Source organism: Prionailurus bengalensis, chromosome B3 (genome assembly GCF_016509475.1).
Source record: "Prionailurus bengalensis isolate Pbe53 chromosome B3, Fcat_Pben_1.1_paternal_pri, whole genome shotgun sequence".
NCBI lineage: Eukaryota > Metazoa > Chordata > Mammalia > Carnivora > Felidae > Prionailurus > Prionailurus bengalensis.
Window position 1 is genome coordinate 40,537,061 of NC_057355.1, and position 27,623 is coordinate 40,564,683.

The 27,623-nt window shown below is 52.6% G+C and overlaps 1 protein-coding gene and 1 long non-coding RNA gene across 4 annotated transcripts in view; one reads left to right on the top strand and one right to left on the bottom strand.

Annotated features, from left to right (window-relative positions):
- Window positions 1-2,109, bottom strand: LOC122468524. The gene is made up of 2 exons (XR_006293265.1): window positions 1,999-2,109; window positions 1-90 (listed from the first exon to the last, which is right to left on the bottom strand). It is a non-coding gene; the product is annotated as an uncharacterized LOC122468524 (long non-coding RNA).
- RBPMS2 (RNA binding protein, mRNA processing factor 2) overlaps window positions 1,657-27,623 on the top strand; it is a 27,707-nt gene continuing 1,740 nt past the window's right edge. Inside the window, exons 1-6 of one of the 3 annotated variants that reach the window (XM_043555181.1) lie at window positions 1,657-2,076; window positions 18,618-18,695; window positions 19,298-19,336; window positions 19,915-19,977; window positions 20,318-20,468; window positions 21,254-21,405. In XM_043555181.1, the coding sequence (XP_043411116.1) occupies window positions 1,990-2,076; window positions 18,618-18,695; window positions 19,298-19,336; window positions 19,915-19,977; window positions 20,318-20,468; window positions 21,254-21,405 (570 nt within the window). In that variant the 5' untranslated portion in view covers window positions 1,657-1,989. The remainder of the gene's footprint in view (window positions 2,077-18,617; window positions 18,696-19,297; window positions 19,337-19,914; window positions 19,978-20,317; window positions 20,469-21,253; window positions 21,406-27,623) is intronic. The other 2 variants (XM_043555180.1, XM_043555182.1) reach the window with 2 other exon arrangements.

Consider the following 27,623-nt stretch of genomic DNA (forward strand, 5'->3'; position numbering starts at 1 on the left):
GCGTTCAACAATTTATTAAAGGAATGTGTCACTGGGAACGATATCTCCTATTTTTTAGGCTTCCATTTAGGTTTCCATTTAGGCTTCCATCTGTGAAATGGCAGATTAGGAAGGAAATTATAATTTGTGGGGGGGACACGTCACAGGAACATTGTATACTTTCACACTCCCGTATGGTAGAGCCAGCCCTATTTAGAGGTCGGCACACTGAGGCTCAGAAGGGTTGAGTCACTTGTTCACGGTCGGGGTCCTAACCAGTTGACGACTGCAAACACAGTTTCTCTCACTCCACCCACACTGCACATCACTTCCAATCTCAAAACACAGGTGCCATTACCTGGTTTGCAAGGAAAGTCAGAATCACACCCACAGACGCCTGGTCTCGGCCGGGGTCACACAGGAGTCCCCTAACACCCCGCAATGTCTTCCCAGGTCCAAACAGCCTCTGGACAGGATCCCCCAGGTCGGGGGGGGGGGGGGGGGGTAGAGTTCCCGGGCGGGGCCGACACGGAGGGCAGTGCGACCGGAGGGGAACAAGGGTTTTTACAAGGTGACGGCAGGGTCTGGCCCAGTCTGCGTGGGTTTTCAAGTCGGAGGCAAACCAGCTGGGAGACCGGGTGCTCCAGACCCGCAGAGGGGTGTCACCACCACTCCGCCATGCCCTTAGATTGCTCTTCCCCACCCCCCTACCGCCGCCCTGGGGCTCTGAATAGGAGGAGAAAAGGTGTGTGTGGGGAGGCGGTATTTAAGCTGAGGGAGGCGAGGACCCAAAGGCGGGGTTGGGGGTTGGGGGTTGGGGGCAGGAAGGCGAATGGAATCTTCTAGACCCTTCGAGGTACCCCCTCCCTGGGCTAATAACTATTTGGGTTCCAAAGACTCATCTCCCCGCCCAGAGTTCTATTCAGTGACTGGGAGCGGGAAGGGAGTTTGATCTAAGTCCCACCCTCTGGGCTGGAAGCCTGACGCCAGAGAGGGGAAGTGATTTCCTCAAGGTCACGCAGCAAAACAGCAGCCAGTCAGGGCCAAAGCCCAGGTGTCGGGCCCCCGACGGCCATAGTCTTTAGAACCCGGCCCCCAACAGCTCTGCGTTCCGGGAAGGCAGGAATGTGGACTGGGACTGGGAGGCTGGATGTGGGAGTGAAATGAGAGCGCCGAACACCGCATAACCCCAAATCATGGTCCAAGGTGGGGGGCGGGGGGGTCTCCTTCCTGAAGCTGACGACCCAGGAGACCCGCTTCGGGCGCGAGCGCCGCTCTCGTGGGGCCGCCGGGTGGCGGCGGGCTAGGGACACTGGGGCGCGGTGCCTCGCACGCAGCTCCACCTCCCGCGGGCTGGGACTGCACGGTGCGAGCGGACCCTTTAAGAAAGTTCACTGGGCGAGTTCATCAAAGTTTAAAAACTTGTCGTGCAGAAGGGAAAGGGGAAAGGAGACCGAGGGAGAGAAGCCGCGGGAGAGAGGGGAAAAGCCCCGCCGGAGGCTGGCGCGCCGCGGCCCCGGCCGGGGCGAGCCCGCAGTGGGCGGCGGGGATTGGCTGCGCGTTCCCCCGGAGACCGCGAGGAGGGCGGGGGAGGGGGCTGGCCGGGCCCCAGCTGAGGCCGGTTCCGGCCCCCGCCCCCCGCCACCGCCCGGCGCCCGCCCCCTCCCCCGGCGCCCGCCCCCCGCCGCCGCCGCCGCCGCCGCCGCGGGCGCACTCGCCGGTCGCAGTGAAAAGGCGGAGGCGGCGGCCGCTCGGGCTCGGCTCCGGTTCCCAGTGCCTCCCCCGCCGCACCCCCTCCCCACATCCCGCACCCGCCAAACTTGATGTGACCCCAGCCTGACGCGGCGGCTGCCCCTCTCACCGCCCCGTGCGCCCCCCACCGCCACTCCGCCCCGCACTCCCGGAGCGCACCGCTCACCGCGCCCCTTCCCACCTCCTCGCCGGGGCCGGGCGCCGCGCTCGCCCTCAGCGTTCCCTTCCCCTCGCCACCCCCACCCCACCCCCCGCACCATGAGCAACCTGAAGCCGGACGGCGAGCACAGCACCAGCACGGGCACCGGCACGGGCTCGGGCTCCGGCGGCACTCTGGAGGAAGAGGTGGGTCTGCGGCCCCGGGACTTGGGGTGAAGTGCACGCGGAGGTGGGCGGGGGAGAGGGCGCGCGGGGCCTCCCGCGCCGCGCGGGGCCGGTCTGGCAATCGCTCGGGGCTCTTTCCCGCCGCTGCCCTTCGGTCGGGGAGGAGCAGCCCGTGTCCGGCGGGCGGGGGCGCGCGGCCTGGACTGCCCCGCCGGGCGGGCATTGTCTCCCCGCCCTCCCGGGCTCGGGGCGGGCCGCGCGCCGACCGCCGTCCGTGCGTCCTGTGGTGGGCGAGCGGCTCGGCGTCTGCCCCACGCCTGCTGCCCGCGCGTCCCTCGTTCTCCACTCTTGGCCCGGGCCGCTACCCGAGGAGCTCCTCCGGTACTGCTGGGACTCCCGCCTTTGCTGGAAGGAACTGAGCGGGATTAGCACCACGGGCGGGCGGCACCCTCACCCTCTTGCACTTTCCACCCTGACCCCTCCCGGTGACCTTGGAGGCCCGGGACGGCTGCCCGGCACCTTGGTTCACTGTAACTGAGCTGTAGTCACGGGAGGTGGACGGGCTTTGCTTGCAGCCCCAGAACCTGGGCTTTGGCAAAGAGGCCAGCGGGGCAGTTAATTAGAGTTGAGAAAGAGATGCCTAAAGATACTTCGTTCCCGGTTCTCCCTCTCCCCCGCCACCCCCCTCCACCCCGGTTCTGCCCCAGCAGGCAATCCAGGACCCCAGAGCTGGCCTGGGTGGGATTCTGCAAGGAAAGGCGACATTATCTTGTCCACCAGACATGTGCTAAGTATGAGGAGGGAGTGAGTGTGAGGCGGCTTGGCTTCGTGGAATCAGCAGCAGCTGTGTGGTTAATGGGATGGCGAAATCGGGGAGGGTGTGTAGCAGGGGTGATGATGAGGTGGTGAATAGAAGCCTTAAGGCTGAGGGTGGCGAATGGAGACCAGGAGTTGGGCGGACAGAGACAAAAACTGATGCGGAAAGGGGACGACAGGCTTTGCATCTCTCTCCAGGGGCCTCTGGCCTCTGCTGTGTCACTCCAAGGCTAGGAGACCCTTCCTGCCGCGCCCTGGCAAGCTCTTGCCCAGGAAACCAAGGGCCAGTTATCCACCCTGAGCTCCCTTCCCCTTGGTCTGGGGGAGAAACCGCAGATCCCCTGGTGGAGGCTGGTGTCGCTGACCTCCCTCACCTCCCTCCAATGTAGTGGCGGTGGTGCCGGCTGACCGTGCTCTGGGTTTGGTGCAGAATGGCGGCAGTGGCCCACTGCTGGGCTGGGCTCCTCACTGTGGGAGGGATGGTGGGAGGGTCACACCACCAGCTCCCACTCTTAGTAATTCAGAGGCCTGCTGCCAACCCTAGTCCACCAATGGCATGGCATCTTGAGAATCTAGGTCTAGATCTCACTTTTTAGGGAGGGAGGGAGGGTGGGGGAATATATAACTCTTGACTCTGAAGGGTGGAAGGGGAGGGCCTGACATTTGTCCGCTAGTTTTGTGTGGGCTCCAGAGCGGTGGGGTGGTTTTGCCTCCTGAAGGCCCTGTCCTCCTTGGACCTTGATATGCTGACAGGCCCGTGGCACTGATGAGAACCTTAACCCCATCCTGACGCCACCTGGTTGTTAAGAATCTCGCCTGAGAGTTGGGGGGAGGGTGACAGGGTTGCTGGTGTTGCGGGGGCGGGGGGGGGGGGGCAGATCGCTGCTTGGCCTCCTGGGGGTTGAAACTGGGAGAGGGAAGCCATCTCCTGTGAAGCTGGGCAAGGACCCAGAATACCGCTAATGCTAGAGGGTTGACTTCAACAGGGAGTTTACCCAAGAGGTTGTGCTGACCCTCGGACTTACCCCTTTGAAGTGGGAAGGGTGAACCATGTGGCCAAGCTAAAGTCTTAAAGCATTTGAAGTATTGGTCACTTTTTTTCTAAGTGCCTGTTCTGAGAGAGAGGGCAGGATCTTCAAGAAGTGGAATCCCTGTTAACTTCTCCTTTCGGGTAGAGGTGGGTGATAGCACTAGTGCTGCCGTGTGCTGATGGAGGGGCACAGCCCTGTGTTTAATAGAAGTCTAAAACTAAAGGCTCTGGGAATCTCCTGGAGCCCAGTGTCTGCTCTGGCCAGGTAATTGCAAGGATGAGCCCCCTCCCCTCATTAGCCCTCTGGGCCAAGATCTCTCCTACTGAGGTTCCATCTTGAATTGCTGGTTTGAGCTGGAACTGGATTCCTTCCTTTAGCTTCGATGTCCCCTAGGCAGTCATTTCTGCATCCCCCAGGAGCCACCATCTGGGGAATCTGTTAGCAGTGGTAGTTTACTTTCATGACTAACCCAGGCTGGCTGTTGGAGATTAGGTAAAGCAAGCCTAGAGAACCAAAGAGTCCTACTCCCCCTACTCATTTCTAAAGGTGTTAGGTTTCTGGAGAAAGGGGTATGTTTTCGTGGTTCCAGAAGGGGTATCAATGGGGCTCCTCATTTTAAGCTCCTTTGCATGGGCTTGACTCCTCCTGCTTGGCCACCCTACCCACTGGGGCTTTGTCTCTATCACAGGCATTAGGTTCCTTTTCTGGACCAGGGGTCAGGATTCCAGGTGAAAGATCGCAGACTGGAAGGTGAGAAGGACTTGCCAGGAGGGAATGGGATGTGGTGAAATGAGGGGATATCACCAAGTGATGCAGCGGTACCACTGAGAAGGTAGAAGTGAGCCCTCCCTGAGATGTAGCTCAGTAGGAGGTTTTTAGACTTGTGCTGGTCAGAAGGCATTCCAAGAAGAGGGAATAGCATGTGTAAAAGTGAGAGGTGGATTGTGGAGCCACATAACTTCCAGGAGTTTGCTAGCTTTCAGCAGTAGTGGGGGCCACATTGTGAAGTGCCTGAGATCATGCATGGTTGGGAAAATTGGCATTTTCTGTCACTTGGAAAGGAGAGGTGTTAGAAGCTCTGCTACCCTTTGAAAGCTAAGGAGGGCAGTGAGGAATTAAGGAGAGGGTCTTCAGGGGAAGAGCTGAGTGTCCCTTTCAGTCTAGAGCCTTTACCTTAACCCAGGCGGGTCATAGCTGGTGCTAGAACTCCAGAAGGTGAGGTCAGACAGCCCAGGACAGGCTTGCCTGTGAGGCTATAGAATCCCAGACCCAAGCTTGTCTTAGTGATTCTTTAGGGATGGCTAGAGAGTTACAATGTTTCTGGGGAGGGGTACATGTGGTTTGAAAACGGTCTATTTTGAAAATGGAGACTTTAATTTCATAGTACAAGGTAATACTAAGTTACAGTAATTATTCATTGGGGGGGGGCTGCTAAGGAAAGTAGTATTTGGAATCTTGGGTGGGTGGAGTTCAAGTTTCTAAGAGTTGAAGGTTTTTTGCCAGCCTAATGGTAAACTGTAGAGAGGCAGGCATTAATGGCAGCCAAAGGGGCTACAGTTTGACTGCCCTCCCACTCCCATCTTTGCTTGTCCACAACATCCAGTGGATCTAGGCCATTGTGGCTCCTTGCAGGCAGGACACCCCTGGGTCCACTGTGTGTCCTCTAGAGGTCTCTGCACTCTAGATGAAGGTGAAGGAATTCTGGGGCCCAGCATATGACTCAGCCACTTCCTCTTTTCTCTGCCATTAAAAACATTTGACAAAATCTGGGGCGTCTTGATGCTGTATCTGCAAGCTCTTTTTTGGTATGAAGGTAGGGAGGAGTCTATACTTCTGGGCATTTACCTGGACACAGGGTCCCAGCAGGTAGATCCAGGCAGATGCTATAGGCTGGGCTGCCTTCCTCCCTGGGGGTTGTTGTGCATGTGTCTTCTCTATTCAAGTAACCTAATAGAGACGCTGTCCGATTAGTAGTAGTAAGCCCATACACAGTGTTTGAGTCAGGTATTACCTGAAGTAATTCACCCTTTTACCTCCTTGAACTTGCACAATAACAGCACTGTGAATTATTGTCATTACTGTTTTATAAATGAGGAATCTGAGACAGGTTAAATAACTTTTATGTAGTTAGTAGGTAAGTTGGGATTTGAACCCAGAGTTTGCTCTGAACCACACACTCACTATATCTGCTGTTTTGTTTTATACTAGGGTTTTGGTGAGTTTGGGGGATAGGGGGAAAAAAGATCCTGCAACTAAAGTTTTTGAGGCCTGAGCTCTGGGTCCTGCTGTTCCAGATTAGTTCCCTTTGGGCTGGGATAGGTATCTGAAGACTGGGTGATGGGAGCTGGCAGCCCTTGTAGAAGGAGCATCACCAACAGGATTTAGAATTGCCAGTGCAGGGTGATAATAAAACGAGATCAAGTCAATTTTATTATTGTTCAATTCCCTACAGGCAATACAACCCCTTGTTGCCTGTGCAGGGGCTTACTGCTTTCATTCCTTCCCCCACCCCAGCCCCTTGCCCTGGTACCCTGATGCTTTGGACATCTTAAATAGGAAACGGTACCCACTCTAAAGCAGCTGCCTGTCATTTTTGTGGGGGTGGGTCATTCCGTTGGGTCTCCTCCTCTCCTCCTTCCCTGCTCATGGGCAGCCTGGCTAGCTTATCCCAGTGGGAACCAGCTTCTAAATCCATTGAACATTTGGACATAATGATTTCTTCTTGTTCTCATCTCCAGAGAGGGTCTGGTGAGTACTCAGAGTGGAGTCAAGACATGAAGTGCGGGTCCCTCGCTTTTTGCTCTCATGGTCTCTAACCCATTTATCCCCTTGGGGCTCCAGACAGTCCTGAGAGATATAGGTGTCCATCCCACCTGGCCTGGGGGCTGGATTCCTGCTCCATGGCCTCCAACCTCTGGTTACCCAGAGCTGAGCTAGAGTGCTAGGTTCTGGTACCACCCAATGGCCCCCAGCCTCTGCTGGGCCATTGGTTTTGGGTAGCACTGACATCTGCTACCGTATTAGTTTCTCTGCCGTTCCCTGACCATGACTGCCTTAGAGGGGTCCTCACACTCCTGGCAAAGCCATGAGGCAGTGGGGCAGAGCCCATCACTAGACTTCAGAAACCATGCTGCTGTGAGGCCAGAACTATAGATAGTCCACAAAGCTCTGTATGCCAGAACCCCATCTACTCCTGCCCAGGGACAACATGGCTTCCCTCTTTCCGCTGCTTCCCCATCCTATCCTTGGATGGAAAAAATATGGTTACCTCTGAGATGTGTCAAGGCTGACAGGTGGGGTCCTCCCTTCATGAAGAGTCCACTGGTGGATCCATCTGTGCTGGGGGCCTCTGGGGTATAGCAAGGGCTGTGTGTAGTGGGAGGGTCTGTGTAGGTCTATCTGCCATGGCCTTTAGTCATTTACGGCTGACTGAGCAGAGGCTCTTGGCTGTCAGAAGTCATCAAGGCTGCCTGTTTAATTGTGAACAGGCCTGGGACTCTCAGGGAGAAAGGACAGAACCTGACCTGGACCAGGCCATGGGATGAGTGTCTGGAGTACCTAGCTCCCTTTTGTGGTTAGCCAACTTCTTCCCCAAGTGGGTTTGGGCTTTTATTGGTGGAGTGGAAGGTGGTCAGGAGAGGTTACTGGAATAGGATCTAAGGCCCTTTTTTGAGAATGTTTGTTGAAATGAAGGCTGTGTGAAGGAAGAACTTCTGCCCAGACTGGTCCTCATTCTTGATGTATGGTTGTGGCCATATCCAGGCACAGCTTGGGATGTTTGTGACTGAGGAGCTCCAAACCAGAATACAGGCCCTTGAAGCAGCTTCCATTCCTGAACAGTGTAGCATTATGTTAGGAAACATCCCTTCTCAGGCTTCATCTGCTTCCTTCAGGTAGTATACAGGTGTGGTAGGCTCAGTGCTATGTTCACAGTGGAATACCATAAGGTGATTTAAGGGTTGGAGGTGTTGATTTCAGAGCTGGGGAAGGGGTGTAAGATTCCCCCAGGCCAACTCTTTGATGCATGGGTTGGTGTGTTTCAGTGAGGACAACTGCAGCCCTTACCAGGCATTGGGACAAGCGATGGATCTGCGCTGGCTGACCCCACAGCCCCAGGAGGGATGGGGAGGTGGATAGCATAGAAGGGAAGGAAGCCTTGCCCAGCAGGCCTCCATGCTGGGGGCCCTGTGAGCCTGCCACTTGAGTGGCCTCTGAAAACCGTGGCCCCTGGCACTGTCTGGAACCAAATGGAAAGCAGTCACCCAGCCATGCCACTGAGTCTGCACGGTGCAGTTCACACAGTTAGATCTGGTTCCCTGTAAATGAGGTGTAGGCCGGTACTCACAACAGACTTTTGACCAGGTGTGTTCCCAAGATGTTTATGCCTTTTGTTCCTGAGGCTAGAAGTAGCTTGGAACATTAGGTCTGAAGCCATTTTATTTAACACTCTCTACATACCCAGCCCTGTCCCACCCTTTAGAGAACTTCTTACCATCCCAACTTGGTTCCCTTGATTCTTGTACACACACAGTCTGGACTCTAGTACACACTGCAGGCTATAGGGGAAGTGCCTCAGGTTCCCAGACAACCTGGATTTTACTGCTGGCTCTGCCACTGGCTGGCCAGACACCTAATCCCTGAGCTGGCTCTTCATCTGTAAAATGGACCAGTACTTTTTTGCCTGTTACATCAAAGGATTGCCGGGCTCACGTGCCAGATGGTAGGTATGAAAGACCTGGAAACCACAAAGTGCTGCCCAGAATGGGTCCTGAGACCCACACCCTTTGATTTGGGGCTGGAATTAGCAGGGGCAGGCAAAACGCTGTGGAACAGATCCTAAGCCTGAGACTTCACACCAGGTCAGACTAATGGCATTGGAGGTGTCCTATGTGGAGGGAGGCTAGAAACTGGGAAGCGTCCTAGTCTGGGAGCTGAGCAGCCCAGAGCTCCTCGGAAGGAGCATGGGAAGCACTGGGGTTCTGGGAACGTGTGTCTCGATTCACATCCAATGTCTGGCTGTATCTGTTTGCTCTTTTTCCCTGTGTCCTTGTTCAGCCCTTATAAGTCCTGCGTCTGCGGGCCATGTCACCACATTCCATCCACCTCTCGTCAAGTGGCCCCACTCAGAGGGACTTCTTTCCCCGGGAGGGGTAAGAGCGACCTGCTGGTGCCAAGCTTAAGCCTGAGACCTGGGCAGAACCCATCCCCCACCCTGCCCTCTATACACATGCACAAAAGAAAAAACCCCTGGCCTCTGAGATCTCTGGGCAGGGGGGTATATGTGGGAGACTGCTCTGAGGTTTCTTTTTGGCAACCCCAACATTGCCCCGGCAGAGACCCCTCCCAAACCTCTAAGCCCACCTTGGCCCAGGACCTGGCTGCTGACTTTCTGCTCTGTCACCCTTTTGTTCTCTATTCCCTTTTTCACCACTTTGCCTTCTTGTGGGCAGAAGGGAAGCGCTTCAGCTCCAAGCAGATGGAGGAGGACAATGCCCAAGTCTTATACTGCGATTCAGTCACCTTTTCCTACTTCCTCGGTATCTTACAAGGTGGAATGTGAAGGGCCCTGAGGCTAGTGCACCCTTCCTCTACAGTTGAGGCAGCAGAGGAAGGCCACAAAGCCACCTGCCTGCTGGTGGTCAGGCTAGGACTTCTACCCAGGTTTCCTGATGGTTGTTTTGTTTCCATGTCTGATCAACAGGTTCTTGCCGAGCAAGAGTCGAGTTTTTTGATTCTCAATGGGGTTTCTTCCCCTTGGAGAAGACAGAGCAGAGCTGGGTGTGATGGTGGTTGGTGCAAGCTTAGAAAGGACCTTTAGCATCTTTGTATCAGGAGAGCCATAAACTGTATGTAACGCAGGCTGCATCTCAAAAACTCCCTTGGTCAGGATGGGGTGGCCTGGGCTTCCGTTTGGACTTGGGGCTTCCTGGGGCCACATGCGCCCAACTGCCCTGTCTGAGGCATGTGTGTGGCCCTGTTCCGGCCCCTGCCTCCAAGTCAGTGGGACACAAGGCTGCTCCCACTTAGCTGCTGGGAATTGGCTGTCTGTCTTGCCTTTCACCTCCCTGTACTTAATGCTGTTGACAACTAACCATGGCATCATCCAGTAGCATACCCCAAACCCCCCGCCCTGAATCAACCTTCTGCAAGGGGCTGTTTCTGGCCCCTTAGGTCAGAGCCTAAAGGCCACTAATTTTCTTTTATACATTAAAAAAAAATGTTTTTTTAATGTTTATTTATTTCTGAGACAGAGACAGAGCATGTGTGGGGGAGGGGCAGAGAGAGAGGGAGACACAGAATCTGAAGCAGGCTCCAGGCTCCGAGCTGTCAGCACAGAGCCCGACGCGGGGCTTGAACTCAAACCGTGAGATCATGACTGAGCCACCCAGGTGCCCCAAGGCCACTTATTTTCAAGGAGCCCAAGGCTGACCTGACTGGGGTCTGAGTAAGTTGGTGTGTAAGGTTAAGGTCTGCAAAGGAGCATTGACTCACGAGCACCTGGGGACCCTGGGGCTGCTTCTGACATGCTCAGTGACCACGAGCAACTCACTGGACCCCTGGGTGTTGGTTTACCTTATCTAAAAATAAGGTTTCTTCCAGCTCAAACATTCTGCATTTCAGTTGCTTCAGAGGGCTGGGAGTCAGGGAAGGATGTGGGAGTGGCTTATGAGAGGCTTGTTTTTCCCTTTTTGGATTTCCCTTCTCCCCCCACTCCCTTCCCTAAGTGGTGTTTTCCATCCAGATGACACCAGAGCTCACAATAAGCATCGAGTAGGTGGGGGGATTCAAAGTGAGCCCATCACTTGAACTATTTGATGGAATGGACAATTGAAATAGTTTTTCCTTTCCAGATTGAATTCCAACTTTCAGAGATACTAAAGGATTGCTGCAAAGAATCCATTTTCAAGTGTCATTTTTATCTCTTTGGTAGGATGTATCTATTGCCCAGAGTCAAGTTTTCCCAATCATGTCCTTCCTGTGTCCCAGCCCCGTGAGGCAGGGATTTGCCTGGAAGGCAGGAGTCTGTCTTCTAGGGCAGAGTGTTCCTAGTGGGCCTATAGTGTTTATTTGGGGGCGGGGAAAGGTGGGGGGGGGTGGCCCTACTGTTTTCCTAGCTCAGCATCTTTGGGGAGAAAAGTCTGTCCTCTGGCTGGGTGGTCCCTGAAGTCCAGGGTGTGGTCTTGGTGATGATTAAGTCTGGGGTTTTGAAGAAGGCTGTGCTTGTCCTTCAGAGTTAAAGGATAAGAGGGTTTAATATCTATTAGCATTCCACTGTTTTTGAAAGCAGTGTTTACCCTTTCTGTCTCATAACAAAATCTGGTGCTTATGGACCTGTCCTCTCAGTCACAATACCCTGCTGCCGCCCTTAACTGTGAAGTTGTATGTTTAGTGCTCAGTGTGAAGGGAGTCTTGTGTCAAAAAGTTGGGGCGAGTTGGAGCTACAGGACCCTTGACATCAGGACTGTCCCTCCCATTGCAGAAGAGGGCACACACTTGTGAGGGCAGAGTAGCCAGGCCCCAGTCTGAGTGCAGGGTCCTCTTTTATTGAAGGAGGGCCCCCACTGACTGCCGCCCCAGTCTTGTGCCACATGGAATCTTTTGGCTGCTTTCCTCTGTGTAGGTTACCCACCCCCTTCTCCCAGCAGCCCAGCAGCCCCCTTCCTGTAATTCTTGCAGGACCTCTAGGTGAGCTGGGTCCCCTGTGTGCCCTGGGGAGGAGGGAGCCCCCTGAGCAGCCACTGACTAGAGAGCTGGCCTGGCTTGGGGGCACTGAATGACAGGTCTAGCTGTATGAGTGTTAAGGACCAGGAGAGATGTCCACCAGGACTGATAGAGGATGAGTCCTGCCTAGAAGCCTTTCCCACAGAGGCCTGAACTTGTGCTGTAACGCTGATGCTGGGGTGCCTGGGTGTCTCAGTCAGTTAAGCATCCAACTCTTGATTTTGGCTTGGGTCATGATCTCATAGTCATGAGAATGAGGCCCACATTGGACTTCGCACTGGATGTGGAGCCTGCTTAAGATTCTTCTCTTCTCTTCTCATGTCTTCTCTTCTCTCTCTCTCCCTCTCTCCTCCCCCCTCCCCTCTCATCTGCCCCTCCTCTGCTTGCACTCTCTTTCTAAAATAAAATAAATAAGGGGTGTCTGGGTGGCTCAGTCATTTAAGCATCTGACTACTGGTTTCCTCCACTCAGGTCATGATCTCACGGTTCATGTGTGAGAGCCCCACATTAGGTTCTATGCTGACAGCACAGAGCCTGCTTGGGATTTCTCTCTCCCTCTCTCTTGGTCTCTCCTCCACTCACATTCTCTCTCTCTCTCTCTGTCTCTTTCTGTCTTTCTCAGAAACCATAACTTTTTAAAATAAAGTAAATGTTAAAAATATGTAAGGCTGATACAGTGGGTGTCACTGTCACCTTGCTCTTAAAGCCTTCTTTTTGATTTCATTTTTCTGAACATCTATAAACAAATGTCAGTTTGTCTAAAGGAAAAACAACAGACACACAAATAAGAATGAGTTTGTCAGAGTCCTTCTTCCTACTTCTCTTTAGAAGGTGATCTTACTCTGGGCTGGGGAGGACTAGAGAGGGAGAAAGAGATTTGCAGTATGAGGCCCGAGGAGAAGAGCCAGGGAGTTTGGGGAGCCTGGGTGCTCCATCACGCTGGGGTTAGAAAGTGAGTTGAGAGGCTTCTTCTAGGGAACATTCCCTCCACAGGGACCTCAAGAGTAATTCTGGGGGTGAGGGAAGTTCCCCAGGTCCTGCCCTCTCTTCCTCTCCCCTGGAGCATTGGGAGTGAGCTCAGGGGCCTCCTGTGGAAGAGGTGAGCAGTGCCCCCCACCTCCATGGCACTATATATGGTCCAGCACTAGCTAGTGGGAAAGGGCCCAGGAAGACACAGCAAAGACTAGACAACCCCAGGAAGTCTGTCCACCGGTGATAGCCTGTGGTGTGGACTTACCAGATGGGGCTAGACCTCCCCAACCCCTTCACTCCCAGCAACTTGGGGGAAGAACAGGCTGCAGGACTTGCCTAAAGGAAGAGCAGCCCAGTGTCCGAAACCTACTCGATGGGGGACACAGTTGTGCCAAAGGCCATTTGGTTCCTCTAGGCAAACCTGATGCTAGCTGGGATCTATAGTGTGGGTGAGTCTGTTGCTGACCATCATGAAGGCTGCATGGCCATATCTGCAGTGACCTGTATGGGCACATCTCTCTAGCCAGTTCTTTAATCCATGTTGAATCTGGTGCTTCCAGCAGGTTCTACCAGAAAAGCTGTTCCTCAGCATGTTTCTTCTTTCACTGACTTCTTTTTTTTTTTTTTAATTTTTTTTTTTTTTAACGTTTATTTATTTTTGAGACAGAGACAGAGCATGAACGCGGGAGGGTCAGAGAGAGAGGGAGACACAGAATCCGAAACAGGCTCCAGACTCTGAGCTATCAGCACAGAGCCCGACGCGGGGCTCGAACTTACGGACCGTGAGATCATGACCTGAGCCGAAGTCGGACGCTTAACCGACTGAGCCACCCAGGCGCCCCTTTCACTGACTTCTAAAGATTCTCCATACTGTTTCCATTTCTCCCCTAATATCTTCTCTACACTGTTCCAGACATACCTTCCACCTGTGCTAAGGATGTGACTATGGTCCAGCCCTGTCTGCTGGTATTTGCCATAAAGATGAGTATTTGTTTGTTTATTAATGTTTATTTTTGTGAGAGAGAGAGAGAGAGGCAGAGTGTGAGTGGGGGAGGAGCAGAGAGAGAGGGAGACACAGAATCTGAAGCAGGCTCCAGCCTCCCAGCTGTCAGCACAGAGCCCGACATGGGAGATATGACCTGAGTCAAAGTCAGACGCTTAACCAACTGAGCCATCCAGGTGCCCCTAAAGATGACCGTTTTAAAAGGATTGCAGTGCTTTCCATGTTTCAGGATGGGAGTGGGGTATAACCCTTTGGGTTGTCTGGACACTTCTGGAGAAAGAGTTAAGTGTACGGAAGGAGAAGGGCCCAGGTAAACAAGTTTGGTGCCTTCTAGCAGCCTGGGATTGTGTGAACCACCCCTTATGTTTTCTTCAAATACTTGAGCACATTTTTGTGTGTGTGTGTGTGTGTGTGTGTGTGTTGAATTCTTGTACTAAACGTGTGGAGTGGGCAGGCCGTGTGTTCTTTGATTGATCTTTCTATCTTGGCATCAGTAGGCAACTGGTGCCTGAATCCTTGTCTGTACCCAAACTCTTTCCTGAATGTTGCACCTTATGGCCATGAGACTGGCTCCAATAAGTGGCATGGAAGGAGTGATCTCCAGTGCCAGCCTGGGACACAGGAGTTGTAAGGCTTTGGAGAAGTAACTGTGTGTCTCTGTCCCTACTGTCCCCTAAAGAATCCTGAGTGTGCCATCAGCTTATTCTGTCACCTTCCTATTCTGAAACTCAGTTTTCTCATCTGCAAAATGAGGATGTTGAACTAGCTGGTCTCCATGGTGCCTTCCACCTTGGTCATTCCCTCCCTGGGGAAGAGGAAGGAACACTAAAGAATCCAGTGACTACCTAAGGTTGACTCATCTGCATTCCCAGCTCCAGACTGACTTGGATCCAATCCAGACTCACTAGGCAACCTTATAAATAAATGGCTCATGGTACCTGATAGGGAGGTTTTTGTGCAGGTGAATGCTGTGATTACAGGAGCCCTAAGGGAACCAGTATTTTGTTGAGCCTCTCCTACATGCCGGGCATAAAGTGAGCTCTTTATCCTGGAGGTAGATGGTATCTGCATTGTACGGATGAAGAAACTGAGATTTGGAGAGGTGAAACCACTTCCCTAAGTCAAGCGTAAAGCTAGGGTACAGACTCTGGTGTACCCAGCTGAAGCCTGTTCTCTTCCCCATGTGTGGTGACACCTTGCCCTGCTGGGCCACATCTGTCTATGGCTGGGAATTTCTCCTTTGGGGGGCTGAGGTGCATAGAGATGGGGGGCATCTTAAGTGCTGGGGCCTGACTCTAGGTACCTTGGTTGATAGGAAAGTTTTAAGATTTGGCTCCTGTCTCTGGGGTTTTATACAGTCCAGGTGGAGGGAGTAAGTTCAGATTGTGGGAACGATGTAAGGCAGGGGGTCCTGTCCCCATAGGACTTCTGAGGAAGGAAAGGGGAGTGAAGAAATAGAGGAATCCACAAGATGAGTGCCCTTTGGTTAAGGAATGTGGAAGGGGAGGGGTGCCTGGGTGGCTCAGTCAGTTAAGCATCTGTTAAGCGTCTGACTCTTGATTTCAGCTCAGGTCATGATCTTGTGGTTTCATGAGTTCGAGCCCTGAGTTGGGCTCCATGCTGACAGCGTGGAGCTTGCTTGGGATTCTCTCTCTCTCTCTCTCTCTCTCTCTCTCTCTCTCTCTCTCTCAAAGTAAATAAATAAACTTTAAAAAAAAAAAAAGGAGTGAGGAAGGGGAAGGGGAATGCTGAGGGGCAGCACAAGCAGCTGCCTGAGGCAGGCCTGTGTGGGTGCTTGTCCGGGGCCTGGAATAGTTGGGGGTGGGGCTGGGGCTGGGGCAGGACCTGATGGGGTTGGGAGCGGGAGGGAGGGTGGACTCTGCAACCTCTTGTCCTCTCCACATGTAGTTGACCAGCCTGCTAAGGTTATACATCCTGCCACCTCTGGTTTGCCGGCTTCTTCTTATTCTTCCCCCATTACTCCAGCTGGCATCCTAAACAAGTACCTGGGGAAGGGACTGGCTACTGAATGAACAGTGGCAGTTCTTTACCCACCCATGGGGCCAGCGAGGCCACCCGGGTACCATTCTTTCTGTCCCCACAGCAAGTTGGATTGCTGATGGCATAGATGACTAAGTCAGGGTCCCTGGATCTTATCCAGCTCAGCTCCTAAGCTGCATGCTCCCTATCTGGGCCTTAGTTTCCCTGTTTGCACAAGGAGATAGGCAGAGGGCACATCATCTTCCAGGGCAACCAAGGTCAAGTGAGAACCATGAAGAGTATTCAGGTTAGGCTTCCTGTGACCTGGCAGAAAGGGACCTCCCACCTAATCCATAACTGCCTGACCTCAGCTTATTCCCTGAGAGGTGGCCAGGGACAGGGTGGTAGCTCTGCATTGTAGCATTTTGGACACTTGAGAACCTAAAACATGGAGGCAGAGGAAAAAGGTCATCTGGCCCAGCAGGAAGGTTGGAAACAAGGATCCTAACTGGGAATGAGGGAAAGCTCCCCTATACTCACCCTCAACCCCACCCCCAGCCCGTGCAGGAAATTTTGTACTGAGAACTTGCTATTTAAGGGGGCCTCTGGGGAGGTCTGGTCAGAAAGGAGCCATTTGAGGAAGGGTTTAAAATTAGCCTGGGTGAAATGGGTGGCCCCTGGGGAGAACTGAGGCAGAGGTTTCTGTGGGGCGGCTCTGGCTCCACATCTTTGACCAAAGCCACGTCCCGGGGAGGAGGGAGTAGTACTGATCCAGGTTCTTCCAGCAGGGCCCTGGCTGGCTTGCGCTCTTTGAGTCCATCTTCAGGGGGTGGGCTGAGTGCCCATGTTCTGGCACCCAAAAGCAGCCTGGATGAGTAGTCAGGAGACCTGGGTTTGCTGCATGACCCAAATAAGTCACTTCTGTTTGGTGGTATGCGTGTAAATTAAAGGTTCTTTTATCAAAGGGCAGGGGTGTAGAGGACTGTTGCTCTCTGGAGCCCAGGAGCTGGGTTTATGCTGCCCTGGAGCTCGGGCTGTCCAGTTTTTCCCAGGTGCTTCTGGCAACAGGGCCATGCTCGAGAACTGTGTATACAGCAATGCGAGCTGCCAAGGCCTGTGAAATGTACAGAATCTTCACCCCAGGCCTGGAAGCAGAGGCGTGTCTGGTGGGGGAAAGGCATGACCAAAGGGGGAAGATGCATCCTAAATGGCAAAGGATCCTGCTTGGTATGCTTCTTGGCAAAAACCCACGCAAGAGAAGAAGCTTGTCTTCATCCATTCTTTATTAGCCACGTGCTGGGCTCATTCTTGTGTGAGTGGGGCTGGTGACACTGGTTGGGGGTGGTTGCCTTTGCCATTCCTGGCTCTGTTGTTCAGATCTGTGTGTTGACTGGGCAGAGGTAGAGTGGTGGGGGTGTCTGTGCCTGTCGGCCTGCCTGCCTGCCTGCATTGGGTGTAGCTTTGCCTAGCTGCCCAGGCTCCTGATTCAAGCCACTGACTTTGAAAAGGCTGTCGTGTGGGTTTGGCAGGCCATCACTGGAATATGGAGCAAGTTTTTTGGTGCCTCTGAAGAAGGGAATGTGGCCCATTGTAGGTAGGGCATCTAAATGGTATCAGGAAAGGCCACAGGGCAGGGAGGCAGGCTGAGGCGCATGAGCTTTTTCTTATACTGGCAGGGGTGAGTTCAGAAGATCTATGCTTGGCTTGCTTGGTGGTATGAAATGAGACTTGAGGGGCGCCTGGGTGGCTCAGTCCGTTAAGTGTCTGACTCTTGATTTCGGCTCAGGGCATGACCTCCTGGGATTTTGGCTCAGGTCATGATCTTGGGTTCATGAGTTCCAGTCCCTTGTCGGGCTCTGTGCTGACAGTACAAACCCTGCTTGGGATTCTCTCTCTACCCTCTCTCTCCCTGCCCCTTCCCGGCTTGCTCTCTTTAAATAAATAAACAAACATTTTAAAAAATTTTTAAAAAAAGAGACTTGAAATCAGGTGTCAAGTGTATAGGGAAGCTCTGTTCGTTTGGATTTTTCACAACTTAGCTACAGTTTTAATACATATTTCTAAGGGATCTAAACGATGGGAAATCCTCCCTCCCCGTTATAATTATTGGCTGATCTGGCCTTGCTAGTTGAGCATCTGGTGCCAGCAACATTTAACTAGCAGTAATGACTTAGAGTGTCTGCCAACCCTCTTAGGGACCTCACCCAAGGAGGTCGGGTTTGGTTGGAGTCACAGGATGGACACCTGGTGTCTAGCTTTGGCTTTCCCATCAGCTTGTAACCATGTTGAGGGCAAGGCTCATAACTTATAGCATCATCTGCCTCACTTGAAGCCGCTAAGATCGTACTCCTTCAAAACCCAGCATAATTGTTCCATCTCTGACTCCTTAACCAGGTCTCTTATTCAGTAAACATTTAATATAGCACCATGCTAAGACCTGGGCATAGAGGCAAACATACAACATATTCCCTGCCATCGAAGAGCTTACATCTAGCGTAGAAAGCACTAGGAGATGGATGTGAACACGCCAGGCCTTCTGTTGAAATCACTCCTGGTGTAGTGTGGTATAGGGCTTACTATCCATTTACATCCTTGCCTCTTCTCTAGACTAGGTAGAGACTCTCAATCTGGGGTCCATTTGTATCTTCTGAAAAATATATATGTTTTGACTTGTATATTCTTGGGGGTAAGACACCATAGCTTTCTTCAAGTCTCAGGAATCCTTGATCTGAAAAAGGATCCTTGATCTGTGTGCTTATGACACAGGGCTCTCCCCTCTTGCAGCTCTTCAGCTCAGTCTGTGTACAGAGGTGCTTAGCAGGTGCTTGTTGAGTCAACTGCAGGATGAATGTAGAGAAAGGAAAGGGTACAGAAAGGGCTCTGAAAAGTTAAGTACTATGAAACTCTGAGTGTTCATTTGCTCTGGCCTCCAAAGGAAGCCCAGGAAATACAGATTTCCTCCTTAAACTCTGGAAGGATTTTAGTTCCTTCCTGGAGGAAGAGCTATCATCCCTGTCTACTGTGGTCTCTGTCACCAGGTCCGAACACTATTTGTCAGTGGCCTCCCTGTGGACATTAAACCCAGAGAACTCTACCTGCTCTTCAGGCCGTTCAAGGTGAGTCTGGACCCAGCCACCCACAGGTAGAGCCTAGGATGTAGGAGAAGCAAGCATCAGGAGTGAATCCGACCTGGATTGGGCAGCAGGAAGGCAGAGGGCAGTGTGTCAGAAACTGATCGCAGACCCAGCTCTCTGTCCTGGTTGTGTTAATTCACATGTTGCTTTCGTCGATTGCTTAGCCCTTCTGAGCCTCTCATTCCTCATCTGCAAAGTGGAAACAAGAGAGAATCTCAGTAGGCTTTGCCATATAAGGAATCTTTGAGATTCAGTGTAGTCTTTTCAGTTCAAGTTTTGAGAAAACTTTAAAAAGGTGGGGTCTGTGCTTCCACATTACAAGTTAGCGGAGCAAGTGGGAATTTACGCACGAAATGATGAACGCTACCACATGATGCCCACATCGTGTGCTACACCATGTGATACAGAACACAAGGGCAGAGGGCGCTCAACACTGGTGGAGGTCAGGGTGGTGGACACGTGGTGGGAGTGGTGTGAGAATGATGCAGGCAAGCACTGGTGGAAAAGGGGGGCTGATGTCATGGGTGGCTGGGCTAGCACAACAGGCTTCTGACCTTCCCTGTGATAACCACCTCTCTCTGCAGGGGTATGAAGGGTCCCTGATCAAACTCACATCGAGACAGGTAATTTCTCTCCAAAGTTTTTTTTTTTTTCCTCCCAGCCCAGACCGACTACTGAGCTTGGACCTGAGCCTGCTACCTTTTCCTCATCTTGAGGCATTTGGCAGCTGAGACCTGCTCTTTCTCATCTTGTTTCTGTTCTGAACTGATGAAAGAGCGACCTCCACAGGTCCCCTCTCCTTACCAGTCAGCTTATGGTCCTCCCTCTCTGGGAAGCTTTTTGAGAAGCTTTCAACCTGTTGCCCCTTTACCAAACCTGGGGCCTTCCCATGTCCTTAATACATTGGTGCCCCCTTTCTTGCTGGCGAAAACACTGGAACTTAATTACTTGCGTGCATTAAAAAAAAAGATTTACCAAGAGGGTGATGTTTAATGCAGTGGGATAAAGCTGTATTGGAATCATTTCCCACAATGTAGTACCTGGATGGGAGACTTTGGGTGCATGAGAAACTTCTGTTCTAGCTGAACATAGGATATAGGCAAGAAGTTGTTTTTGTTTTTTGTTTTTGCTTTGTTTTATTTTTGAGGGGAAAATGGAATGTTGGGAGAGATATGAGGATGTTCTCTCTTTCTCCTACTAGCCTGTTGGTTTTGTGATCTTTGACAGCCGAGCAGGAGCAGAAGCAGCCAAGAATGCATTGAATGTGAGTAGACAAGGCTTTCTCTGACCCACAGACCTCTAGACAACAAGTATTCCTGTTCTATCTTTTACAAACTTTCCCCCACTCCATGCCACTAAAAAGGGCCTACAGATATACCTTAATCCCCCAACATCTGGAGCCAAGTCCCTGGCTGCTTTGTCTATCAAACGCCACTACTCACAAGGTCCAAGGAGTGTGTCGTCTGTCTTGGCCCCTGCATGGGTGAGTCTTTTAGGCAAGATCATTTCTGGGGCCCTTCTGTACCTGTTGCAGTGGACAGACTGTCTGAGTCCTACAAAGTAAAGCCTTTTGCTTCCTTTCCTTCCCTTCCCTTCTCTTGTAGGGTATTCGCTTTGATCCTGAGAACCCGCAGACCCTGAGGCTAGAGTTTGCCAAAGCCAACACCAAGATGGCCAAGAACAAGCTAATGGCTACACCAAATCCTACCAACGCTCACCCCGCCCTAGGAGCACACTTCATTGCACGGGACCCCTGTGAGTGGTGCTCAGAGCTATCATCTGCCTTCCAGCTATTGTCTGCTGTCCTTTTACTTGCCCCAGGCAAGGGGCCTGAGTGCAGTTGCAAACAGAAGGAAGTTGTTGAGATTCTCACTGAGGGAGTCAGTCCTTTCCAGGAGGCTTCTTGTATCCACAGCCACCTGTCTCTGCGGGTTCCATGCTTCCTTCCTCCCCTTGTAGCCTTTGCTAGGCTGCGGACAGACTGAGCTCCTGAGCTGTCAGCATTGCCCAACTTCTCTGAAGCCTTCTCTGATTTTTCTTGGTTGAGATGGGAAGAGGCCCATGTAAGGGCTTCTTCTTTTTCTTTTTTTTTTTAAAGAGCATGAGTTATTTTTTATTTATTATTTTCTTAATGTTTGTTTATTTTTGAGAGAGAGACAGAGACAGAGCGTGAGCGGGGAGGGGCAGGGAGAGAGGGAGACACACAATCTGAAGCAGGCTCCAGGCTCCTAGCTGTCAGCACAGAGCCTAATGCAGGGCTCAAACTCATGAACCGCGAGATCATGACCTGAGCTGAAGTCGGACGCTTAACCGACTGAGCCACTCAGGCGCCCCTCATCTGAGGGCTTCTTAAAGCAGATAGGATGCTCACCATGCCAGGCCAAGTTAACGTGGCTTTTTTTCCCCCGGTCTTTCGGTCCTTGAGGGAAGTCTGGCCTGAGTAGGGAGCTTATGCTTCAACTGTAGTGATAGGTCCCCTTCTCTGTTTGGAATGGTAGTGGAAGTGTTCTGACAATGGGGGCTGTTGTCTCCCATTGTAGATGACCTTATGGGGGCTGCTCTGATCCCCGCATCCCCAGAGGCCTGGGCCCCCTACCCTCTGTACACCACAGAGCTGACCCCAGCCATCTCACACGCTGCATTCACCTACCCAGCTGCCACTGCTGCTGCCGCTGCCGCCCTACATGCTCAGGTAAGCCCCTCTGGGGGAGAGGCGGGGAGAGGATGAAGGAGGCGCTAAGCTGGCCAGACTTTGTTCCTGAATGGCCACAGGGCCACTCATGCCTCTAGAGCTGCAGAACTGCCGTCTCCCACGACATTCTCTTTAGGGCTTCGGATCAGACAGAGGAGAGGGAGAGGATTAGCTGTGAGGCCACATCGGGGATCTGAGGCAGAATGTGAGTGTGAGAGAGACCCAGCCATGGTCCCACCACCCACCGAACATGTGCAGGCGGGTGCCATACTGCGTTCTGCCTGTGGTGACAGCCACAATTCACATCCCAACCCGAGTGTGCTCTGTGGAGCCAGGCCGCCTGCCTCTGCCTCTCTGGTCTTTACGAATTTCAGAAAGCACTTAAAAATTCCTGACTTTTTTACTATCTAGAAGAATGAGCACAGTATTACCTGCGTCAGGGTTGTTGAGAGAATTAGATGTTAACACCTGTGGAGGGCCGGCACCACAGGCCCCCCCCACACCTGGAGCACGGAGTGCTCAGTGAGTGTTAGTGCTTGTTTTCATGAAGCCTAGACACTCTCCATGGTGAACCTGTGCAGGGATGGCAGGAAAGAGGGAATGAGCACTTCTAGGGGAGAGTTGGGGAGGTTAGTGCTGGGCCACTCACCGAGTGCCATACCAGGTGCCTGAGGCCAGTGAGCCACGGTCCGTTCTGGCCTGGACCTCCCTGGTGCAGTGACAGGAGGCACTGCCAGGTGTATGGACAAAGTGCCACCAGGCAGCACAAGGGGGCTGAGGAGTGATGGCAAGCCCACTTTGGCCTGTGATCAGTAGAGTGAGCAAGAGCTGAGCCTTGGGAAGAGCGACCTGGCCGGGCGAGCTTTGCTGTTGATGGAGGTCGCCTTACCAGGGCAGTAGGGCACGAGGAAGAACAGGATATAAGAAGCCAGGAAGAGAGAGTTCACAGGAACCAGAAGCCAAGGTGGGAGGGCTTGGGTGCTCTGCCCAAGGCGGGGGGGGGGGGCTCAGTGTGTGTCTATGTCAGGTCCTCTGAAGGGCTTAGTGACATCTGGATCTACTCAGTTCTGAGGTGGAAGGTACAGACTCCCCGCCTACTACCCTAGCAAACTGTTTTCCCCCATCAGGGGAGGTCCCCTTGGCCATGGCCACTTTAGATTGTACTGAGGGCAGAAGTGTGGTTAAACTTGGCACCGTTCCCCAGCTGTGCACCACAGGCAGCTAGAAAATTGATAGGGGATAGGAAGGTGGTAAAGATCATTCCCCAGAGGGAAATGATTGGGTATTTACCACAAACCAGGTTCTGTGGTGGGCAAAGAGCGGGTGAGCCCAGGAGACTGTCCTCGTCCTCTGTGACCTGGTGGAGTGCAGGAGGCTGGCAGTAGTGCTCCTGGCCACGCAGGGAGTTTCACTGCAGCAGCCCTATGAGGCCTTGCCGGGTGCTTTGCTCCGATCCTAGCTGTGCAACCATTTCGCTACCTGATCTTTTGCAAGTGACTTCACCTTTGGGCCTCTGTGTGTGTCCTCATCTGTAAAATGAGAGGGCAATCAAGATGAGGTGGAGAGGGTTCTACCCTGTCTGCTCCAAGATGCTTGGCCATGACAATGGTGAGGTAGAGGTTGGGAACCAGAGATAGTATGTCAAGTTAATAAGCAGAGGTGCCTCTGCCGTTCTTGGGGTAGCTCCTCCAGCTGGCTGAAAGGGGCACGCTACTTCCTGTCCTTAAATTCCATACTGCAGGGCTATGTGCCCTCCTGTTTTCTTCCTTTCTAGCTTCCTCCCTCCCACCCTGTCCCTGCCCAGTGGCTGCCCAACTCCAGTCCAGCTGCCTCAGTCCAAATCCTGGCTCTTCCAACACCTCTATGACCTTGGGCAAGTTACTTAACCTATCTGTCTCAATTTCTTTGGAATGGTGATAATCATACCTACTTTGTAGGTATTTGTTTTTCTGATATTATCATAGAGGGAATGCTAGAGAAGTGCCAGTTATCATGGTTATTATTTAATATCACTATTATCTAGTGCCCCCAGGGTCCTCTCCGAGGCTGGAGGCCTCATTGTGTCTCAGTCCCTGTTTCTGGACTCCCTGGGATGGGGATAAAGCCCACCTCGAAGGCTAATGACATTTGTCGGGAGGCAGGCTAGCAACAAGAGATTGGGCGAGGTAGTAACTAGTTCTGTCCCAGCTACTGGACTTCTCTGGATGTCCGTCTCCACAACAGTAGAATGCACTGCCCGAACCAAATGCAGTAATAGCATTTGTGTCTTTTCCTTCCAAGAGCTCCTTCCCTGCCCCCTGACAGTGCTGCCCAGAAGTGGATGCTGTTCATCCTGAGGGCATTATTCTGAACCCAGAGGAACAACAGAACTAATTCTGGGCCTATGAGCAAGGAGGTGACTTGGAGAGAAGGTAGTAGAAAAAGGGGATGAAAAGCAGTCCTTCCTTTCTGTGTCCCAACATACATACCCTGACTGCATGCCTTTTGCCACTAGCTCAGCCTCAGCCAAGGCATCCGTATGTGGCCATGGGGCCCAGACCTACAGGAGGGGCATTGGAGATGGCTTAGTCCTGCTCTGTCTAGCGTGAGGCCATATTGCTCAGCCTTCTGGTCCTCTTTTTTTTTTTTTTTTTTTAAGTTTTTTTATTTATTTTGAGAGAGCAAGCAGGGGAGGGGCAGAGGGAGAGGGAGAATCCCAGGTGAGCTCCACGTTGTCAGAGCAGACCCTGGTGCGGGGCTCGAACTCACGAACCATGAGATCATGACCGGAGCTGAAACCAAAAGGCAGAAGCTTAACCAACTGAGCCACCCAGGTGCTCTTTAACCTTCTGGTCCTCTTGATAGGAACTTCTCTTTTAAGAGGATGAGGCACACAAGAGGTGTAGATGGCATGGGGTCTGGCACATGCCTAAAAGTGGGAATTCTCTGTGTCCCCTTGCATCCCAGAGTCCTCCCAGACTTAACTTCATTTTCCACTTCAACCTGAGGATGGTGGGGATCTTTGACCGGGGCTCTTTTCCCCCTCTTTACACTGGCTCACCACTTGCTAATGACTTTCCTATTACATGAACTCCCTTGCCTCTGTTTTCTTATCTGTATAATGGAGACGGTAAGATTCTCTTTTCCCTTTGCTTATTATCCTGCTCCCCCGAAAATAGTTACTTTTAGTCCATAGGGTTAGTAGATAGTTGGGTGTGCGTGTATAAATAAATCCATAGATGTGGATCTTTTTTTTTTTTTAATGTTTGTTTATTTTTGAAAGAGGGGGAGACAGAACATGAGCAGGTGAGGGGCAGAGAGAGAGGGAGACACAGAATCCGAAGCAGGCTGCAGGCTCTGAGCTGTCAGCACAGAGCCCGACGCGGGGCTCAAACCCGTGAGCCGTGAGATCATGACCTGAGCAAAGTTGGGCACTTAACCGACTGAGCCACCCAGGTGGCTTTTATAAAAGTTACACATTTAGGGGCGCCTGGGTGGCGCAGTCGGTTAAGCGTCCGACTTCAGCCAGGTCACGATCTCGCGGTCCGGGAGTTCGAGCCCCACGTCAGGCTCTGGGCTGATGGCTTGGAGCCTGGAGCCAGTTTCCGATTCTGTGTCTCCCTCTCTCTCTGCCCCTCCCCCGTTCATGCTCTGTCTCTCTCTGTCCCAAAAATAAATAAATGTTGAAAAAAAAATTAAAAAAAAAAAAAAGTTACACATTTAATCTGTTTAAAACTTAAATATTAGGACATTGTTTCCCATCAGTAAATGTAGATCTACATTTGGATGCCTGGCAAGCCCACCTTTGTATAAGTGTGTCCAGCTCCCTATTGATGGTAAATTAGGTTGTTACACAATTTTCTGCTACCAATAGGCTGTGCTGCCATGGACGCCCTTGTTCACCCCTCCCTGGGTACCTGTCCTGCTGGTTTCCCTTATCATAAATTCCTAGAACTATTACAAGGTCACAGTGTAGACTTGGCAACCTGAGTGTTCCTTTAATTGACTTTCTGATGAGTGAGGCTCCCATATTTATTGGCTATTCATATTTCTTCCCATGTGGATTTATTCCTTTCTCCACCTCTTGGTCTATCTTCTCAGTTAGTCCCAAGATCTGAGAGAGGACCGAGTTCATGTGCCCCGCCCCCCTCCCTTGTTTTGATGCTGCCCTTCTTGGAGCCTGGTCATTCCAGATGCCCGTGGGCCTGTCCCTGTGCGGTGGCTTCTCAGGACCCCCAGATCCCTATGAACAACTGGAGGCCTTGAGAGTGGGCTGCTCACTCACTCCCTGATGTGCTGGCCCTGATCCCTGGGCCTTGGGGGTGTCTCCTGTTCTGAGCTGGGGCAGGAAGGGACAGCACTTCTTTAGAGGACCCTGACTGCCAGCCTCTACCTGTGTCTGAGGAAATGGAAAGGCAGCCCCTCACGTATGTTCTGTCCACTGGGATGGCACATCCATCCCGAGCTCAGAAATGGAGGTTTTCCTCTACTTCTTCCCCAAAGGGGTAGTGGCTCATCTCAGGCTGGGGGGAAAGCTGCTGCTTTGGAGACTGAGTCACAGCACCTAATGGAGGGAGTGGGGGACCCCATGAAGCAGGCTTGCCGAGGGAGCCCCTTAAGCAGCCGCTGGCTTCCCCAGTGGTGAGTCAGAACCCTCTGAGCCCTTCCCACACTAACCAACATTTGCATCTTGTCCAGCCCTACAAGGCACCTCACCTGTCAGGATCTCTTGTCACGGGGCTGCTCCAGCTGGAAGCCAGGTGAGGGGTGGTGGTCAGGGTCCACCGGGTGATTCCCTGAGCTGGAGTGGGCCACAAGCTTATCTGGTAGCCACATGCTGGTTTCCTTATTGTCCCTCTCTTACGGAATGAGCTCTTATGTCCAGCCACGCTTCCAGGTGGGAGTGCATCCCACAGCTCAGCAAAGGGGAGGAGAGGCTGCCTCCCACTTGGCCTCCCACTTGGCTGTTAGCCAGGAGGGGAGGGAACTGCTTCCAGATGTTGAGGCAGCAGGAGAGAAAATAGTGGCTTCTGAGGCTGGACAGCTCAAAGGCAAGAAGAGGCACTTGATCTCCCATTCTGTGTGATATGGTGCTTAATCAAGGTGGTTCTAGCAGCCCTGATCCACGGTGTCCTGGTGAGAGCAGTGCCACATCCTTGGAGCCCAGGGAAGATTCTGGCATTGATTAGGTGGCCTAGGACCTGCTTCTGCTATATGCCAAGTGTCCTGGCATTTTAGGGTAACCAGCTTCTGCTTGCTGTTGAGGATGTGGTGAGCAGAGTCCTGGGGTGTACAAAACATGTAAGAATTGGAGGAGACAGAGGAGTATGTTCTCAGGAAGCTTCCATCAGCCCGCAGACGACCTGACATTACTTGACATCTTCTCCGCTTACAGAGGCGGGGATTCCAGGCAGCCAAGTGGGTAACTGAGTCCAACTGCCACACTGTCAAGCTAGTTGTCTGTGGGCCCAGCTGCTACTTGTTTTCTACATTGGCTCTTGGCGTGCCATCCCTTCCTTTCCTGAGGGGACCCCGGACTCCCCTCCCTGGGCATTCTTCCCCTTACCCCTCATTCAAGGTCTTGTGATGCTGTGTTCCCCCACTGATCCCAGGCAGCCATGGGTTAGGCTGGGGCAGACATGCTGTCTATAACTGGGGCAGGTGGCCTTCCTGCAGTCTTGGCTTGGCACCCAGCATAGCTTACTGCCCAGACCCATGGGGAGGCTGTGCCTAGAAAGGGAGGGTGTATGATTTCCTGACCCGTCTCTGGGAATCCTGCTTAGGGGCTACTGCTCTGAAGGGCCTTCTGGCAAGTGCCAGGGCTGAGACAGCTGCCAGGCCCCCATTGGAGGCCTCAGCTGGTGGGTTACAAATCTGTAGACCTGGGAGGCTGATGATGGAGGGAACAAGAGGGATGGAAAGGGATGGAAGCATCAGCTGGGTCTCAGCCATGACTTCCTTAGAGAATCCTACAAGGACAGGAGTCCTACCCCTTAGAGACCACAGCAACTTTGGTTTCTAAAGTGTTTGTACATTGTGTCTCACCTGATCCTCACGGACACCCTGTGACTTTGTCATCTCTGTCCTGTACTTGGGTGAGGGCACTGAGACAGAAGGAAACTGAGCAAAAATGTATTAGGTTCATGCTCCTAACGTCAGAAATTCTACACTCTTCAAGTCAAGGGGGAAGGGCAGAATGCTGACCAGCACCCCCACTGCCAAAAGTCCACCCGGTACAG